This window comes from Miniopterus schreibersii (assembly GCF_964146895.1).
Source record: "Miniopterus schreibersii genome assembly, chromosome: 11".
Classification (NCBI taxonomy): domain Eukaryota; kingdom Metazoa; phylum Chordata; class Mammalia; order Chiroptera; family Miniopteridae; genus Miniopterus; species Miniopterus schreibersii.
This window is the reverse complement of record NC_138111.1, coordinates 15203352-15224351: the sequence shown is the minus strand read 5'-3', so window position 1 is coordinate 15224351 and position 21000 is coordinate 15203352. Positions and strand designations below refer to the sequence as shown.

Here is a 21000-nt window from a genome sequence, read left to right as displayed (position 1 = left end):
GCTTAAGGGTGTCCAGCACATTACCCACACTGATGCTCTTCTAGTGAATGCTCAAAAGACCTCAAGTCTCAAGAAAGCAACTCACAACCAACAGTATCAACTAATTTTGGGCTTCTCTCCCAAAGATGACTGGCAGCAGGGCCAAACAAAGGCAAATACGACTGGAGCCATGGAGAATGCAGGCAAACAAGAATAAATACTCTGTGCATCTTAAAGCACCTTTGTGTCTTTTATAGCATTAGGTTTAGCATACAGTAAACATTCAATAAATGTCTATTGAAGAAATGCATAAATGAGAGCAAATCAGGAGTCAAAGGACCGGTAAGTAGGCTAGTTACAGTAGTATCTGTGAATAATCAAGAGCTGACTGTAGTTAACATATTTAATATAGGAAAAAAGATACAAATTCTTTCCCCCCAACATTCAAATTCACTATCCTATACATACATCCACTGAAAACTTCATACATACATACACAAGCACATTTCTTGGGAAGGCAAGCCAGTTTCAAAACTAAAATGTACATAAGCATATTAATTCGAGTTGTCATGCAAACCATGAAAAACAGTGTGCAATTCAGTCCTGAAGGAGCTACCTTTAAAGAAGAATAAAGAATTGGCAGAAAAGGGTCTGCAAGAAACCAAGACAAGGGCTAAAAGGAGAAAGAAGCAACAGAAACCATTACCTAGAGAACTCTAGAGAGTTGAGGCTATAAAAATATAAGTTGTTCTTTACGGACTACTTACCTTAAAAATATATTGTTATTAGTACTTGCACTGTTCTTATATGGACACATTTTATGAGTTACAGATTTACCACCTTCCATAACTTAGCTCAATTCATTTCATATTATTTTCACATTCATTATCTCACTAAATCCTCACAACTCTGAGAGATTGGCAGGACAGGTAAATCACCCTCATTTTAAAAATGAGGAAACTAAAGGACAGGAATTAAATAACTTTCAAAAGGAAAAAGAACAATATTAATATTAAAGATAATTAAAGTTAATATTTGTTGGTGGCAGGAGAAGGGGATTGCTACCGTTTAATGGTCGCCAGCAGTTTTACTTCAATGTTGCTACATTTCTTTTATAGGTTGACCTATTACATGGGGAATTACTTTATGAAACTAGAAAATATTATATAACTGTAGATGGTATTATCATCAGATATTCTGCATAAGAGAATGGAAAATGTTTTTCAAATGCGGGCTTTTAAAATAAAACACAGAATTCTTTTTTTTTTTTTTTTTTTTAAATACATCTCCATTGACTTCAGAGAGAGGAAAGGAGAGGGAGAGAGAGATAGAAACATCAATGATGAGAGAGTCATTGATCGAGCCCACAACCCGGGCATGTGACCTGACTGGGAATTGAACCCGGATCGCCAGGATCCCAGGTCAACGCTCAACCGCTGAGCCACGCCTGGCCGGGCCAGAATTCTTTTTTAAAAATAGAATAGTCCTTTGGAATAATGAAAGAACAGGCAAAACAATATAGAGAAAATACTTAAAGAATACAAAATAGCTAATAAATACATATGCAATATTCAACTCTCCAGCAACTAAAGAAATGTGAAATTAAAGCAGAGATTCCATTTTTTTCCTATTTTCAAATGAAAAATAATGTAGTGATTTGTACTAAGGAATTACTAGTGTGTGTACACATACATACACAAACATATAATGCAGCCATTATATATATGAATTTTATTTGTAGTATTGTTTCTAATAAAAACAAACTGGAAGCAACCTAAATATTCATCAATAATATTTTATGAATATTCTTTTTATTCTTTTTAAACATGGAGAGCTGTCCATGATATACTGTTTTGTAAAAGACAAGATGCAGAATTTAAAAATATATAGTAAGATTTTTTTAAATCATAAAAATATTCAAAGGTATATATATTTAATTACATATACGTTATATAATTACATGTATGTTGTATAAGCAAAAAGGATATATATTAACATCCAGGCAATGGGGTAGGGGAAGAGTGAGACCTTCATTTTCTACTGTATACATTTGGATTGTCAGAATTTGTTAGAATAAACATATTAACTTTGTATATAAATGTGTTTTTAAATGATTAATGATAAAAATAACATGACAGAAAAAAAGAGTACAGCCTATCTTCTAAAATAGTTACAGAAAAAACAGAACAGCAAAAACCACTGACAATTTACAAAACATTTATTCACAGCACAAACATATCAACAGCATTATAAACGAATAAAAGAGAAAACTAGGCTACTATAATAATCCATTATTTGGGAATACCACAAAGTTATAAAATACAACATTTTGCCAAGGTTTTCAATGGATGCACTAGGAGTCAGCATATAAAAATTATAAGTTCTTTTATCTTAATAAACAATGGATTCTATATTACAAAAGAGATTAATAACTCAGAAAAAATGCTTAAATGCTCAAAAATGTCATGATACCACAGTAAGTTCTGTTTTCTGTTGTTGTTGTTTGTTTTAAAATACAAATGTTAAGTGATGGCATGAAGAGTTCACTGCTAAAATAAAACTGATTGTCACTAAGTCTCCAAAGATTAAACTGCTCATCAATCCACTCTAGTATGGAATGGAGAGCAACAGAAGAACGTATAATATAAAACCATTAATAATCGCCAAATTGCTATCATCATATATAATATGCCTTCAGAATACAGCTAACATATTTGAAAACTACCTTCAAATAAGAGGCATATGAAGGAACCCACATGTGCTTTGAACATATGAGTAACAGAGTTGGGGAAGCTGCCCTTTCATCATGTCCCCTGGTATGTTACCTTTTTTCTCAGGCAAAGAAGAGCTCAAGAAGGAGGTAATTAGGTATTTGGATTTCATGTAACTATTTCCCTCTCTATAGAGAGGAGGGAACATTATTTTTCTTGCTAAAAATTTAAGTGCTTAAGCAGAATTTGTGTCAACAAATATGTAATTAAGCTAGAATGCCAATCTTGAAAGGGAAATGCAAAAATAAAGATAACTTTACGTAAGATTTTATAGTTACGTGAAAAGTATAATTCTCTAAGTTATGCATAGTTCAGAAAAAGAATTGTCAAAAGAAAGTACCAACAGCTATTTTTGCCTTTGAGGACAAAGTAGCAGCCTAATAATTTTACAGAGTCAGATTCTCTGAGTTGAAAAGGCCTTTTAAGATCATGTAAAAGGTCATTAAAATTAGCCCATCTCTGCCTAATGTTTTTATCTTTTCCCCAAATCCTGAGCATATGCCTGTTTCAGTGACAGCAAACATATTCCAGAGTTATCACATTTTATCTCAAGACAGCTATTAGCAATTTCTTCTATACTACTAAATGAAAAATTGTTTTCCTATATTTTCTATTTGCTACTTCTCTGTTTTACCTCATGGGACCTTAATCAACAAGTCTAAGCGTCTCTTCCTTGAAATGGTCCTTTAACTAGCTGAAGGCAATCATCATAGCTTGCTGGGTCTCGTCTTCTCCAGCTGGGGCACTCCTGGTTGCTTTGGCCAATCCTCATAGGACATGGTCTCACCACCTTTAAAGCCTCTGGGTCAGATACCTTCTGGTCATACACTATCTATTCCATTTAAATCTTTTAAAATATGTTTTCTTTTTATTTCAACCATAAAGCCAAATTGTATAAAATTTAAACATTACAGATATGCATAAATGGCAAATTGAAAGCCCGTAATTCCACTCCTCAGGAATAATTACTATCAAGAATTTGGTACATATCCTGCCATTTCCCCTACATATACTGATACTATCACATACTATTTTTATATATATGCTGTTCCTTGGTCTACTCTTTTATAGCTTGCTTTTTTCATATAGCAATATGTGTTAGACAGCCTTCCATATCAGGATATACAGCTCTACCTCATTTTAATATTTAACAAGATTATTCTACCACATAGATATCCATTGAGAGACAATTTAGGCAATATTAGACAATATTTTGCCAATATAAACAACATTCTAGGGAATGTCCCTGTATATATACATGTGTATATGCATATTTATATAAATATGTATGTAAATATAAAATATCTTTACAACATATTCTTGCTACCATTTCTATAGAACATCTTATTGGAAATATAGGTTATACAATAGTATAACAATTATATAATAATAAATAAATACAATAATAATATAAACACTATATAATATTTCTAATATATAGGACTTAGGGTATATCCACTTAAATCTGGATAATTTCACTGAATTGCCTCCTAAAAGTTTTTGCCAATATATAGCCTCACCAGCAATGTTGTTGTTAAAAAAAATGCAATCTATGGGCAGTCTGACCAGCTCCTCACAGTATAAGGCTTCACTTCTCTCCTTTCTTCTAGGTACCGCACTTTACATAATGCAGCCCAAGACAGCATTCGTCTTTTGAGCAGCCATATTATAGTGCCCAGTCAACTACAACTTGTAAAATCTTTTGCACATATTTCTGTTAAACCACATCTTCCCCATTCTATGGTCGGGAAGTTATGTTTTTAGACCCAAGGACAAAGAATTCTCTATTTCAAAAGAATATATACAGTCACAGCAATGTAAAATATGAACTTACCAATTCATTTTTCGTGTTTAGGTTACTCTCTAGCTCCTCACAGCTCTGTTTTTGTAACATGGCCTCCTCTTTTAATGATTTGTTCAATTTATCTTGATTTTTAATTTCCTCCAAAAACTTTGTTTGTTTGCTCTTAAGCTCTTCAGTTTCCATTATCTTTTTTTCCAGGTCTCTTTCCAGTCTTTCTATTTCTTCTGCCAATACAAATTTAATAGTTATTGAAAATTATATTTTCTACTTGAAGAAAGGTAAGAATATTACTTAACTAATAGCAAAAGAACTCTTAGAATAGTATAAATACAATTCTACTTTTAAAGTTATTCACTATGAGCCCTGGCCAGTGTGACTCAGTCAGTTGGAGCATCGTCCCAAACACAGAAAGGTAGCAGGTTCCATTCCCAGTGAGGGTACATACCCAGGTTGCAGGTTCAATCCCTAGTCGGGCAAGTACAGGAGGCAACCAATTGATGTTTCTCTCTCTCTCCACCCCCCACCTGCTTCCTCTCCCTAAAAATCAATTTAAAAACTTACTATGAATAACTTATTTTTTGGGGGGGGGACAACACTATCTTGAACTAGAAAGTGACTTATATAAGAGATAAGAAGTCAAAATCTGGATAACAAATTTAAAAGATAACATTTTTCTTCCAAGTATTTAATTCAATTAGTGTGTTGATAAATGAGGTTTCTTCCCAGGTCTCCTATAAAAAACATGTGATATTTTACTTTATATTAGTAATTACACATTAAAGGATGCTGCAAGCATTTTTGCAAAGTACTATGCTCTACTATCAAAGGCTTCCCATTATGCTTAGGACAGGATCCAAAAAGTATACATGAAGAACTGACAAGGCTCTTCATGATTTGATCCCAAACTCGCTCTCCAGCCTCATTTGCAAACACACCTCACTGCAGCCTTTCTGAAATTATTCCAGTTCTTTAGATTTGTGATGCTTCTTCTTACCTGCAGGCTTTCATTCACACCTTCCACTTAGAACTGTCTTCCTTTATCAACTACTGGCCTATTATGCATCCTCCAGGTCTTAGTTTTAAAAATATTTTGAAAAGTCTACCCTGACTCTCCCCTCTCCCCAGGTTAGATGCTTCTCAGGGAGCTCTCACACCACCCTTCACCTCTGCTGTGGCCCTTGTCACACAGGAAATTGTGAAAATCAAATAGCTTGGCTGTCTGCCCTCCCCACTAAAGTTTTGTGAAAGCAGAAACTGCATCTACCTGGCTCACCAATAAATTCCAAGAGCTCAGCACATTAAAGGCTCCTAATTAATATTCAAAGTCATAAATGAATCACAAGTAATTTAAACACTTTTCCCAAGAACATATTTATATGATGACTTTCCTTTGCATTATATACAATTTTTAATTATACATTTAAACATAACCTTCAGGATAATAAATGTTGAGTTAGGGGGAATCCCAAACTAATAAAAATTTCTATTTCTCAAGTATTGGATTAAACTATTATGAAACTGTCATTTTTGTAAGTCAAAGTAAACTAACACCAATTTCAAACGGTTGAAGATACAGGCTCATTTCCTAACATTCTAAAGTAGATTATTTCATACCTTCCTCTTTCTCTACAAACTCCCATACTCTATTTTCTTTCTCAGTTGATGACCTCATATTTCATGACTAAACAGACCCCACCAGTGGAAACTTCCTTATTTTCCCACCACTAAAGCAAAAAAAAACTACCCACACCTGCACACGTCTTCTCTCCCTTCTGATAGAGTGTCCTGTTCTACTTAAGAGACAGTCTTTCTTTTTTTTCTCTGATCTCATCTTGTCTTCTCAAGGACCAAAATAATTGAGCCATGATTTGACTTTCCACTCCACCCTTGAATAGTCTGTTTGTCCCTTTGATTACTAACTTTGAGGTTTATGGTATTGGCTTCTGCCCATTCACTCACTGGTCTGGAAACTACTGGTGAATTTTTTAATAACTTTTAATTTTTAAAAATTCATTTATTAGGTATTGGGAAGAGAAACTGTGGGAGGAAATTTCAAATCTTAACCCAAATGTCTCCCTCCCATTTGCTCTCCCACCTATAATCTAGCATTTGTCCTAACTGCTCCTTAACTGCTCTTGTCAAGATTATCATATGTTGCCTGGCTGGGTGTGGCTCAGAGGTTGAGCATCTACCTAGGATCCAGGAGATCGCCGTTCGATTCCCAGTCAGGGCACATGCCTGGGTTGTAGGCTCGATCCCCAGCTGAGGGTGTGCAGGAGGTAGCCAATCAATGACGACTCTCTCATCATTGATGTTTCAACTCTCTCTCTCCCTCTCCCTTCCTCTCTCTGAAATCAATAAAGATATTTAAATTAAAAAAAAAAGATCATCATATGTTGCCAATCTAATGCACTTCTCTGTGCTCATCTTACTTCATGTCTCAGCAACATTCAACATAGCTGACCACTTCCTCTCTTGAAACCTTCTTCTCCAGGCTTTTGCAGCCCACTATTTCCTGGTTTTCTCCTACCTTGCTGGCCTCTCTTTCTGAGTTTCTTTAGCTGGCTCCCCTTCTTGCTCATCCTACCTTCTGCAGGAGTGAACTAATTGATTCTGGTGGAATAAAATTATCATTTTTATGCTGATGACCCTCAAATTTATATCTACTACAGATCTCTTTGAACTCCAGACTCACATTTCCAACTCTTCTTGGTTGTCTCACAGACATTCAAACTCAACATTCTAAGCTCTCTCATTTTTATATATAATATCACCATCCAAGCACTTACTCAAGCCAGAACCTGGGAATTTCCAATGCAGTAGAAAGTGCTGCTGAATCTCCAAAACTGATTCATCGATACCATACCCACCACCTAAATACAGGCCATCAACATTTCTAGTCTAGATTTCTGCAACAGCCTCCTCACGTGCCCTTTAGCTCCATTTTGCTCTACTCCAAATCATTCTCCATCCTGTATCAAAAATAACCTTAATATATAAACTGGCTCATGTCCCACACCTGCTTAAAAACTATCAATGGCTTTCTGCACCTGGAATAAAATCCAAACCCCAAGGACGTGTGCTGTCTCACCTCTCCCCAACTGTCCAAACTTTTTCATGAGCTATCCCTCCAGTCATACTGATCTTCTTTCAGTTCCTTGACTCACCGGGGTCCATTCAACCTCAAAGAATAAGCCGTTCCCTTTCCCTCTCCATTCTTACCTTTGCCATTAGCTTAAATGTCGCTTTCTCAGAGAGCCATTCCTTTACACCACACTTTCCCAAAAAGAGGGTTCTTCTCTGCTACTTTATCAGGGTTTACTTACTTTTTGTCTGTCTTCTTCACTAAAATGCAAGCTGCCAGTACTATATGTCTTGCTCACCATTGTGTCCTTAATATCAGATACAGTGCCTGGTTCACAGTATATGCTCAATGACTATTTGTTAAATTAATTGATTTATGGTGCCATTTTCCATGCAAATGTTAACAGCATTATAAAGTTCATAATATAATATATTTTTCTGGATAACTTCTAAATTATTCCTCTCCCATCCAAATTTGGTTTAAAAAAAAAAAAAAGTCACTTTACCTAAACTGAATCTCTCAAAAGCTTCCTGTCTGTCCTGAGTGGTTACTGGCTGACCTTCCAAACTTTCCAGTGAACGGAGGTGAAAAATGGTAAACTGGAGGTAATGAGGAAGAGTCACAACTGGATTTTCAGCTAGGATCAAAGAAGTCAAATCTTGAAGTGGTTTCAACTTGCTTACATCTTGAAGCTGAAATGACATATAAAATTATTGGTATAATTTAAAAATCATAAACATACCGAAAGGGAGTAATAAATACAGAAAATTGCTATTAACATGGCAAGGAACCTGTTCATGGCAATGAAACCCATTATCCAAAAGTAGTGTCTGAAGGGAGGAATAAAAAGGGAGTATTTAAGTATCTACAGTGTATCAGAGCAATATTAGGCATTTCTACATACCATTTCATTTGTGACTCCTCAAAGCCTATGATATAAGCATCATCTTAATTTTACAGAGGAAGAAATTGAGGTTCAAAGAAACTAGGTGACTTGCCCAAAGCTCAGAGGTTTTAAGTGAGTGAAACAGGATTTGAATTTAAATCTGTGTAACTCTAAATCTACTATTTTTTCATTAAACTGATTGAACAAATTGAAAAAATTTTGGTAAATTTTCAGTTAACAACTATAATTGATAGTTAAAAGGCAAACTTAGATTCATGGCTACCTGTTCCCATCACCCCATAAGCCCCTTGCAACATGGAACTTGGGCTCTGAGGCTCTTGGGCGGTCAGAGTGAAATGGTAGAGAGTCACATTATCAGATCTTTATAAAAATGAAATAAGAAAGCATAGACATTGTTAACTGCACAGCATTGAATGAGTTTTGTTTATTATTAATGGCTTCCACTGGTGAAGGTTTAAGAAATACAACCTTCGAGTTATTGTTTTAAAGAATTTCATATCTATCATTTCATCTGTGCGTACACATTCCTATAAAAGAAGCAGGGTAGAGATTGTTTTCTACAACTTAGTGACTTTTAGAGAGATGAAAGAATTATCCAAGGTCAAAGAAGGTAAGTCTAGACACATATTAGAAGGCATATCTTTTATTTTCTATTTTAAGACTGATGTTCTTTAAATTACAGCATGACTGTCCCAAATTTTAATACAGATTTAAATATATTGTTTGTACTTAGTAATGTTTATTGAACATCTAACTATAAATATCAAATAAAGTCATAAATTACACTCAAGAAAAATATACATCACCAGATTATGTGAACCATGATAAAGTTGCTCTATTATAAAAAACTAGTGATGAATTGCCTAAAACACCTAACACTATAATCAAGATTAATTCATAAATTTGAAAAAAGATATGTGTTCCAGGCTTTCAGTGACCTGAATTCTGGTACAAAGTGTGTGACTTTAAGCAAGAGACTTAACCTCTTTGAGACTTTACTTCAAAATGGGAATAAAACTATTGTACCTAACTCATAGTATTTTAAAAATAATCCCTGCACTGTCTCCTTAACAAGTATGTTCTGAAATGAAATGATAGATGTGAAAATGCTAAGAGGTCAACTCTTTTTACCATGGATCCATGTAAAACCAGGAATGCCTATATTTAATTAAGTTAGAGAATCCTAGGCTATGTCGAAATTAAGTGTTTCATCAAAGTACCACTGACCTCAGAAGAGACTCCATTTTTTAAAAACTTAGATTTTAATCTTTTTTCAACAAGTCCAAAAAATTGAAAAACATTCTTGCTACTTTGAATAACTTACCGATGATATCTTGTTGCCTTTCAGATTGAGGACTCGCAAAGATTTTAACTTCTTTCCTAACCATGGTGGAATATGTTCAATTTCATTTCCTGCAAGGTTTAGTTTTTGCAGATTATACATATTTTCTATGCCTTCAATTTTGCTGGAAACCAAAGGGTAAAATCAAACTTAGTAAATACCATAATAGAGTCCCTCCACTGTATTTTTAGAATTAACAGCCTTGGTTTTACATTGGGTTACTTTTCACAATTATAATTTATAAATCCTTTTAATAAACGAGAACCAAAAAAACAGCTAAAAACAAATTTACCACAACAGCTCTGCTAAACTCTTCATTACTGTTGCTAGGAATCCTACCTATCTTACTATCAAACTTTATGATCCCACAGAAAAGATGAGTCTGTCTGTGGCATTCTTACTAACCACTGTAAAGAGTACTAGCAGATAGTCAGGGGAAAGTTGGAAAACTGAACAGCACACAGGGCTATGTGTTGCAGGCCTGCACAAGCGATGTTCTAATTATTATCTTAAGTGATTACCAAAAGAGTAGCTATGCAAGCAGGATAGGGCTGCCATTTCGAGCTGGTTGGGCTCCCCAGGATAATACAATATTTATAAACACAAATATTTTTCTTTCCCTCTCCCTTCCTCTCTCTGAAATCAATTAAAAAAAAAAAAAAAAGACTCTACCTGGGAAAACTTCCTGTCAAAAATGGAATTAAGATGAAATTTGGTACTCAAAAAACGTATCTCCTTCTTTGATTATGCTAGAGAGATATTTTTCAGTACTTCAGTAATGTCAAAATATGAAGGCAGTTATCTGTGAAGGGCCAGACCACCAGCAAATAAAGGACCAAAGTGCCTGCTGTTTCAAAGGTTTCTTTCAGTAAAGTGGGCAGTATTAATCTACCTCTTTAACAAAAACAATGACGCTGCAATGCTACCTAAGCAAGTACTTACCAGATCTTGTTATATGATAAGTTGAGTTCCCGTAATTTTAATAGTTTATCCAACTTCTCAATCTTCCCTATTAGATTATGGCTGAGATTCAGTACTTCAAGTTTAACACATTTTTCCAAATTTTCAATATACTAATTGAAAAAAAATGAATAGATACTTTATACAACAGATATCATGACATAAGCACAACATGTAAATACATGTATCAGAGGCTGTGTTGATCAGTCATAAGAGAATAGTAAACCCTTACTGCTCTCCTGGACAATCCCTTGGTGAGGTTCTCCATAGCAGCTCTCCTCAACCCGCCAAACTCCCAAGTGGAAAACACTTCCTATATGCTAAGAGGAGCAAGACTATCCAACAAGAATTTCCCCACCTCAACTTTTTCATGCTTCTCCCTCCCTCTTCTCCTTTCTTCAGAGTTCAACAAGGTACTAAGGCTCTTGCAAACCTTACCCATCTCCTCTCCCCATCTTCAATCTCTCTCTCTCCAGGATCTTTCCTTCAAATTTAAAAACAGTCATTATTCAACAGATATTCATTACGCAGTTATTACATACTAGGTGTGGCACCAGGCAATGGAGATATACCAGTGAACTAGACAACTGCCCTGCTGCAGAAGCCTATGTTCAACATGTTCAATCTCTTCTATACAAAATAAGCCATCTCACACTGAACTAGTTTTCCTACAAAGCCATCACTTTCTCTCTCTTGTTTGCCACCATGTTCTCCCAAGAATTATGTACACTTGCTCACTCTGCCTTCCACTCACTCTTATTCTTTTGGTAAGGCAATATATCTTCTGCCTTTACTATGTATTCACACAGTTCTCTCCAAGATCACCATTCATTCACCCTTCCACAAATATTTATGAATATTTATTTGCCAGGAGCTGTTCAGGTCCTGGAAGTACGGTGGGTGAATAAAGAAAACAAGGTTCTTATTTTCCTTCAGAGAAAGCCAATAGACAAATAAAGAAATAATCAAAATGTTCAGAGAGTAAAGCATACTAACAAGAAAATAAAGACAACATGATGTGACAGAATACAAGGCACTAAGAGGACAGTTTGTCTGTTGTTTACTGCTACAGCACTAATGCCTGGCACATAATGGGTACTGAATAAATATTTGTTGACTGAAAGAATGAGAGAGTGACTGAGGAGAAGGTGGCTAATTGTGATTGGGTGGCGAGGGAAGGCCTCACAGAGGAAGTACACTGAATTGAGACTTTAATAGCAAGAAGCCAGCTGTGTGAACATCTGGGGGCAGAGAATACCAGGCAGAGAAAAAAAATGCAAAGGCCCTGAAAAAATGTACTTGGTGGATTTGAGTAGAAGGGTGTTTTAATTGCAAAATCCAAGTGACTTCTTCTAAGTTTTCATCCTACTCAATGTAATGTGACATTTCATACCATCCTTTCCTGCCTTAAGTTCTCACCTCAACTAATCACACTCCTGAGACCTTACTATACAAAATGTTTTAGAATTTTTTTCATTAAATATGCTGTGGACATAGTCCCACATTAATACATAGAGCTCTAACTAATTTTTAAAGAAACTTGATAGTATTCCATAGTCTACTGTTGCACCATAATTTATTTAACCAATCCCCTATTGACAGACATTTGGCTACTTCCAATTTTTCTCTTTTAAATAATGCTTAATAAATATAACTATACACACACTTTTGAATACATGGGCAAATCATATCAGTAGAACAGGCATCGAAGAGAACTGCTGGGTTGGTGAGTACAAACTCAGTAAGTATAAACTTGATTGTTGAGTTTTATTTCACATTTTTTGAGATTAATAAAGTTGAACATATTTTCATGTTAATATTAGCAATTTTTATACTTTTGTGAATGGCCTGTTCATATCCTTTGAACATTTTCCATTGAACTGTCTCTCTTACTGTATGGTGAGAGCTCTTTATAGTATGTGGATATTGTTACATACATTGAAAACACCACCTGCCAGTTTGGTTTTTTTCTTTTAACTTTGTAAGCAATATCTTTCATTAAACACAATTTTTCAATCTTTAAGTATGCTAACTCTGTCAGTATTTTTCTTTGTGGTATTAGGGTTGGTATTTGCTTAGAAGGGCTTCCCAACACTAGGATTTTAAAATATCTTCACCTATATTCTTCCCTAGAACCTTTATAGCATTTTTGTTGGTTGACTTTTGTTTTGATTAAGATCTTCAATCTTCTGGTTTAATTTTTGTGACTAATGCAGGCATCTAAGTTTAAATTTTTTTAATTAAAAAATTAAGTTGTCGCCCACGTGGGCGTGTCTCAGTGGTTGAGCATTGACCTAGGATCCAGGAGATCGCGGTTCGAGTCCAGGTCAGAGCACATGCCTGGGTTGCAGGCTAGATCCCCAGTTGGGGGTGTGCAGGAGGCAGCCGATCAATGATGACTCTCAGCATTGATGTTTCCATCTCTCTCTCTCTCTCTCCCTTCCTCTCTCTGAAATCAGTAAAAACTTATTTAAAAAAAAAATTTTGTCCTTTACAAAGTGTTCATGTTGTATAGTTTATGCACAAACACTCTAAAGAAGAGATTAGCAAACATTTTCTACAAAATGCCAAGTAATAAATATTCTTGGCTTTGTGGGCCACATAGTCTCTGTAACAACTACTTACCTCTGCTACTGTAGTGTAAAAACAGTCACAGCCCTAGCAGGTTTGGCTCAGTGGTTAGAGCATCAACCCAAAGACTGAAGGGTCTCAGGCTTAATTCCGGCCAAGGGCATGTACCTTGGTTGCAGGTTCAATTCCTGGCCTGGGTAGGGGCGTATGCAGGAGGCAACCAATCAATGTGTCTCTCTCAAATCGATTTTTTTTTTTCTTCTCTCTCTATCACCCCCTTCCACTGTCTGAAAAAGTATCCTCGGGTGAGGAGTAAAAATAAATAAATTAATTAATTAATAATAAAAAAATAAAAAGAGCCACAGACAACAGGTAAACAAATGAGTATGGCTGTGTTCCAACAAAATTTTATTTACAAAAATAGGCAGCCAGCCTGATTTAGCCCACTGTAGTGTGCCGACCAACCCTTTCTCTAGATTCAATAATGTATAAAATAATAGGTACTTATGAATTTGAAGATGTCATATACTTCTCATGTAGAACATTCGCTGGAAACAATTAATGGTCTGCTACAAATTAGGGGACATTAGGATGAGACGTTACTGTAAATCTAATATAATCTCTTTTTTTTCAGTTTTAAAGCACAGAAATATAAATAATGCCTTATATTCAGAAATGCTGGTAACTTACCTTAAATTTCTTGCCACCATCTTTAGAAAGTGAAAGGTTCAGAGATTTTACCAAGGCCAAATTGTCCTGTTTAGTAAGTTTTTTAATTAGGGCCTCTGTAATATATCGGACTCCTGTAGGTGAATCAGCTTCTGAAATTACAGAAACAGATCATTGTCAGCAGAGGAAGACATGAATACTCTGAAAAACAAATTGTTTTGATGTTAAATAACAACAACAAAAAATATTTAAGCCATGCAAAAGTAAAAACAGCTGGCAAGTTCTAATTGCAATGCTTTAATAATATTTTACTTTATATAGCACTTCATAATAATGACAAAAACAGTGGTACTCTATAAATACACTGTGGGGCAGAAGTAGGTTTACAGTAATACTAACACAAAAATAAACTTTGTGTTTCATATACTCATAACTATAAACCTACTTTTGCCCTACTCTGTATTAGCTATGTACCAAGCTTTGTGCTAAATGCTTTACATTTAAAAAATTTTATACAACAAACCTCTGAGATAGAAATTATTATTCCCAGTTATTTAAAAAATTATAATTTATTCAAAATCTTGCAGCTAGTAATGTGAAAATCAAGAATGTGAATCCAGGCAGATGAATCCAAAACGTACACTTTTAATCATATGCCGCACTGAAGTTTTTAGAAATTAAAAAACAACTGGCACTATTTAGTTGTTTGCTTTTTCAGTTCCAATCAAAAGTTCAAAAACGCTCAAATTCTTTTTTAAATCCTCATCCGAGGACACATTCATTGATTTTTAGAAAGAGGGAAAGGGAGAGAGAGAAACATTGATATGAGAGAAAAACATCGATCGACTGCCTCCTGTACCACCCCCCCAAAGGGGTGGGGATCAAACCCGAAAGCTAGGTATGTGCCCTGACCAGGAATCAGTCCCCGTGACTTTTCAGCGCGGGGGACAAATGCTCCAACCAAGTGAGCCACACCAGCTAGGGCAAAAAAAGCTTACATTTTTACAAATCTTTTTTTTTTTAAATGGTGAGAAACTCAAATTCGTTGCTCTTTAAGTAGAGAAGATGACATCATATTTCATAGATATAAAGTACTAGCTTGATGGATAGCACATCCTGTCCTAAGATATTGCCATCAAAGTTTATTAAAGCCATGTTACAGTTTACAAAAGCAGTCATAAAAAGAAAATTGCCTCTTGGTTCTTTCGTTATGAGTCAGAAAAAAATTAACCCTGGGTTCAGATCCATACTGTGGACCAAAGACTCCCTATGATTATTTATAATGAGTTAATATAACACTTATTTTGGCTGAAAACAAAATTTTTTTTCCCTTTAATTTGGCTGTTCTAGGAAAGAAAATGACTAATATTCTAAAATAGCAAACAAATTAGAAATAACCATGTACCAACTGACAGCAAGGATATAGTCTAAACTCAATGCTTATAATGTTTATTAATAAAAACTGATCATAAATTCAGGTCAATAGAGTTTGATGGCTCTGATTTAGTGACTTAGCAAAGAAATTATATGGTTTTCTTTCATATTTAATCACATTAAACTGATTCTTAGGAAAAAGAATTTATTTTTGAAAATAGATTCCAAACAGAATGGTTTTAAGAAGAAAATAAAAACCTTGGTGGAACATATATATATCCTATGTGGAAATCAGACCATTCACAGGTAAGCAGTTTGCCAATAAGCAACTGGGATAGCCCAAGTGTAGATAACACTTTTATACTGAATTAAGGCACTCCATTCTGAAGTGAAAAGATCTGCCCTGCCCATGAGGAAAGGCTGATGATAAATTTGGCAGATGAGCTTTAAGGCACTCTCCCACCACAGGAAATAAAGCTTTCTCTTCTGAAAACTCCCTTTTCCTAACCCTTACGTAGAAGCCTCCATCCTCCACTGTCCTTACACAATGTCTGTCAATAAAAACAGGCCACATTAGTGCCAGGATATATTTTACATTTGGACCAAAAAGGTTAAGTTCATTATTTTCCATCTCTATTTAAGAATATGTGGTCAAATTCTTAGATTAGAAAGCAATACCTCTATGGTCTTGGTAGTCCAAAAGTATAGTGTTTTCATCAGCAATCCCGACTTGCTTACACCACTGTTCTCCAGAATGAAGGGGCAAAGTCTCAGATCCGCCTAAAGGTGAAAGTGACCTAGATCTCATATTCGACATAAGAGATGATGATGGCATCTTTGGTTTGGAAAATTTTTGCTGAGAACCTTTCCTCATTGCAAGAAGACAAGTGTCCACCAAAATCTGTAAAGAGTTTTCAGTATATTTAACAAGGTTAATTTTTTAAGCTATTAAAAAAATTATTTCTAGAATTTTCAAGACTACAAAGTTATAAACTCAGAAGCTAATAAATGCTAGGACCCACACTACTCCAAGCTGACAAGAGCAGACACTATTTCAAACTAAGCTGATCACCTTGCCAGAGGGAAAAGAGTCCTCCACAGGGTCTTGTATTGACACATGCTCCAGCCAGAAATCTTACCTGTCATTTCTGTTCTCAATTTACTGGCCAGAACTAGTCATAAAGCCCTTCTACCCACAACGCATCCTAGAATATAGGAAGCTGAAAATAAATATTTAACAACCAACAGAACTTAATACTGATGAGCACTCTCTTCTTCCTGAAAGTTTCCTCCTCTGGCTTCTGGGGTACCACACTTTCCTGGTATCATCCTGCCTCCCTGACCACTCTTTGGCCTCCTTTGCTGGCTTACACTCCTCTATTCACTCTTTAAATGTCAGAGTCCTGAAGTCTCTTCTAGTCTTTCTCTAATCACATTTTAAACAACCTAACACACACCCATGACTCCCAATGCCACCTGTATACTGATATTTATATCTTCAATCCAACTTTTCTCTGAGTTCTAGACTCCTATTTCTAACTGCCTACTTGAAACCTCACTGGCATCCTAAATTCAAAACATCCATACTGAATTTATCATTTCCCCATTTCTCCCTCATTTTCCTCCCATCCTGTTTCACCTCCAGTGTTCCCTAAATAGTGAACAATGCTCAGGGGAATAAGACAGAAAATTTAATATGACAGCATCACTGAACTCATGATCTAGTTTGAAGGGAGCAAAAATCTGCTATATTTGTTTTCAAAAAGCGATTACTTCACAGTTATACACTATAAATAACATGGCCAAGTGCCTTGTTCCAGTAGTCCAGTTCACTTTAAACTGCAAACTTATATGTGTCTTTACTTTCTCTTTCATTTTTTCATGTTAAACCATCCAGATAAGTCTGAAAAGCTTCCCCCAATTCACATAACTGCTATTTATGCCATAGCCACAAGGGTTTTGGTCCTGATTTCACAAGTGTGGTAAACAACTTTTATGTCTTATATCACCATTCTGCCACAGAAAAAGTCTCAGTAATATTAATGATTCAGTGCTAAGCTGTACTGGCATTCTCTTCCTAAATAAGAATAACATACTCAAACTTGAGAAGAGCTAAGAGGCATGTGCTTTAAAGCTAAAATTTTATTTATTCCTGAATTAAATGTAGTTTTCATAAGAGCAACAGATTAAAAAAATAGAAGAGTGGAGAGACAAGGCCCAGTTCCCACTTCTATATATCTTCCTCTATCCCATAGCATGATAGAAAATTATATAATTAAAATAATTGTGTATGCCACATGCTAAAAAATACACTTTATATATTTTTTAGTTGCTTGGTTAAAAAACACATCCTATATTTTTATGCAACGCAATTATTTTATATCCTGCATCTTGATGTTCTCTCTTAATTCTTAAAATACTGAACCATCTTGAATTCCTCTCATAATATCCTAATGACCAAGACCCTTTGGGCCTCACTAGACTATCATGAAGTCCTTTGTTTCCTTTCCTGATTAGAAAACTCTACCTTACTCACTTATGGAGTTAAAACAAAAATTAGAATGGATCCATAAATCAAGATCAAATCCTTCCTTTTATGAATTGTAATATGAAAGATTAAGTGATGGTTCCAAAGTTACAGTGCCTTCCTAGATCCCCTCCCTGGGTTGCCATAGCTCCTATAAAGCCTGCACATTGAAACAACAGATAATGTATTACAATCTCCTAAAATGTCTAACTCACTGAACTGGGCTTAGGGATTTACTGTGTTTGAGAATGGCTAGCATTATTTCAGAGGCTACCACCTGAAGATAGTAAACCTTGAAGTACAATTTTAAGGGAGAACTGGGGATGTTTTTTGGCCTTAGGATGTTGTTTGCAATAACATAAACAAAGGCCAAGCAATAGAACAGAGAAGACAGAGCTGAGAGGTAGGGCTAGAGTGTATGAAGAGGCAGGACAAAAAGAAAAAAAACAAACCGAAGTCCAGAGCTGGAAACTCATATTGAAGGCCCACAAGGTGGTCTGCAGTGCAAGAGAAAACCACTGGAATGATGTGATATCGGATTCATATGACAAGGTACCAAAACACTACCCATTTTGTCACTCTAAGACTCAGATACTTGCCTTGATCTAACAATCCCATCCTTCACAGCTTGGTAGAGAGTACACCTCCACCTCTATCCAACCTTTCCTAGCATTCCTAATTTTCCGTCGTCTTCTCTGATCTTCTCAACAACCCCCAAACCTTCCATCTCTTCCCAGTCCACTCCAATCTGCAGATATCTATCCCCATTTCTTGACCTCCATATCCCTTCTCCACTACATCCCTTAGTCGTTTAATCACATCTCAGTACTTTTCGTATAACTCTACTTTTTTCCATACCCTTGGACCCATATTTAAATACTCTTACTCTTTAGCTTTCTCTAGTCCTGATTCCATTCCTCTCTAAAGTCTCTAATCTAAACAGTCTTCTTTCCCAACACAATTGTCAACCCCTGCCTCCCATCCTTCATCTCATTCTGATTGCCAAACTTTCCCTTGAATTCTCTAACGCTATATTAGTTTCCTCCATTTCTCTGTAGCTCTTTTCAGTACCCTGCCTCAACACCTCTATATCTATTCTGATTTCCCAAACTGCTCACATACATCCTGATTTCCCAAACTGCTCATCCCAGGAAATATTCTGATATCCTAATACATTCCAATACTCTGACTTCTAATTATTTCCCTCCTCAAAGAAAATACTCAAACCCCCACCCATTCCTCTTCATCCCAACATAATTACCTAGCTGCTTGCTTTTCCCTTTTAACACCCTGATCTCTGTGTCCTTTTCTATCCTATTAACATCCCGAATTCTCCTCTCACATCTCTGTCCATTCTACTCAGATATCCTAAGACCTAAGCTTCTCATATCTTTCCATTAATTTATTAACTCATTCACCCAATTTTATTGAGCAACTTTTTGCTCCAAGAACTGTGCTAGGCTCTAATAATACAGAGCTGAGAAGGCAGGGTGTCTACACTCCAGATGCACAGCAGGATTATATCTCCCTATTATACATGGTCTCTGCACAAAATGGTCTCCTTTCCAACACTTACAATTAGAATTAAATGATTATTGTGAAAGTACTTGATTATTGCTTGTTTCTTCTCATAGAGTTTAAGCTATAAGACAGCAAGGATTCTTATTTGTCAATTGTTTGGTGACAAATATTTGTAGAAAGGGCTGTTCTAAGGGCTCTAAAGACATTACCAAATTTAAATCCTTGCAGAGACTGAATAAAATCAGAATTATTAACTTCATGTACACAAATAGCAGTGTATCATTAAGAATTAAGAGTGTGGATTCTGGAACTAAACAGCCTGAGTTAAAATGCTCGTTTTCCTTACTGTGTGACATTAGGTAAATTACTTAACCTCTCTGATTCTCAGTTTCATTACTTTTAAAATGGGGATGGTAACCTCATACAAGTTATTTTAAATTCTAAATTAGTTAATACATGGGAATGATTTAGAACTGAATCTGACATATTCTATACACTCAAAAATAATTAGAAGTTATTTTTACAAATTAGGAAACATATGCTCAGGAAGATTAAGGAAGACGCCCAAAGTCACGGAGCCGGTTAAGTAACACACAAGGTGACAGAATCAAGACTTGAAACCAAGTTTTTACTTCAAAACTCACCCCTCCCTTAACCCTCCTTTTCACTTTTCTTCCCAATATCCTAATTCTCCTCTTTTTCCATGTACTGTATTTCGCCTGATTCCAGGACACCCGTCGGGATACCCAAACTACCCGTTATCCCGGCCACCTGGTACCCCCCAGCCCCACCCTCTTCCTCTCAGCGCCCCACACTGGGGTCCTCCATCCGCACCTGCCCCGCACCCCCCAGTCCCGAACACCTCCTCCTCCTCCCTCCTCATCCAAACCTCCCGCCTCCACCTCCTCCCCACGCCCGTGCTGGGCCCTCCCCTCCTTCCCATCCAATCCCAGTTCCCAAGCACACGCCCCCGCCCCGAATCCTTCCCGAGCTGGTCCAGGCCTTCCCGCCTTTGCCGCCGGCCCCCACCGTTCCGTCTAGATGCCGCAGAACGCCTGCTACCAGACCTGCCACTCACCGCTGAGAGGCCGAGCGGAGCGGGTCCCAGACAGAAGGCTGGGCTGAGACGCTCGGGTCACTCCCTTCAGGTGCCCAGCGGCGCGGCAGCCATTTTGTTGCGTTGTGCCGGTTGCCTTGGGGCAGAGCGCGCGGCGTGGGCGGGGCCTACCGTAGCCACGCCCCTCCCCGTTGCTGTGGGGGGCGGGGTTTCCCGCCACTTGTTCCGCCTTAGACGTCGGCGCGCTAAGGCGCGGGAAAGCCTTGGGCGGCGGGTATGTCCGGCGTGTGGAGCGTGAGGGAGGTGAGGTTTCTTGCTGCAGCTGCCAGCCAGCTCGTCCCGTCACTGAGGCGAAGCTTCAGACGCCTCACGCTGACATGATCCTTGGCAGCTGAGCGCCAGAGGACGACCTAGAGGACTGACGTAGAGCTGT

At 36.7% G+C, this 21000-nt stretch overlaps 1 protein-coding gene across 6 annotated transcripts in view; it reads right to left on the bottom strand.

Moving 5' to 3' along the window:
* Window positions 1-20721, bottom strand: part of CNTRL (centriolin) — a 74626-nt gene extending 53905 nt beyond the window's left edge. For 2 of the 6 annotated variants that reach the window (XM_081151127.1, XM_081151128.1), the window contains exons 1-7: window positions 20589-20720; window positions 16141-16363; window positions 14110-14240; window positions 10831-10961; window positions 9871-10012; window positions 8145-8331; window positions 4585-4778 (exon numbers count right to left, since the gene is read on the bottom strand). In XM_081151127.1, coding sequence (XP_081007253.1) covers window positions 4585-4778; window positions 8145-8331; window positions 9871-10012; window positions 10831-10961; window positions 14110-14240; window positions 16141-16336 — 981 coding nt within the window. In that variant the 5' untranslated portion in view covers window positions 16337-16363; window positions 20589-20720. Of the gene's footprint in view, window positions 1-595; window positions 653-4584; window positions 4779-8144; window positions 8332-9870; window positions 10013-10830; window positions 10962-14109; window positions 14241-16140; window positions 16364-20539; window positions 20557-20588 lie in introns of those variants that run through there. The other 4 variants (XM_081151132.1, XM_081151130.1, XM_081151126.1 and 1 more) reach the window with 4 other exon arrangements.
* Window positions 20722-21000: the final 279 nt, after the last annotated feature.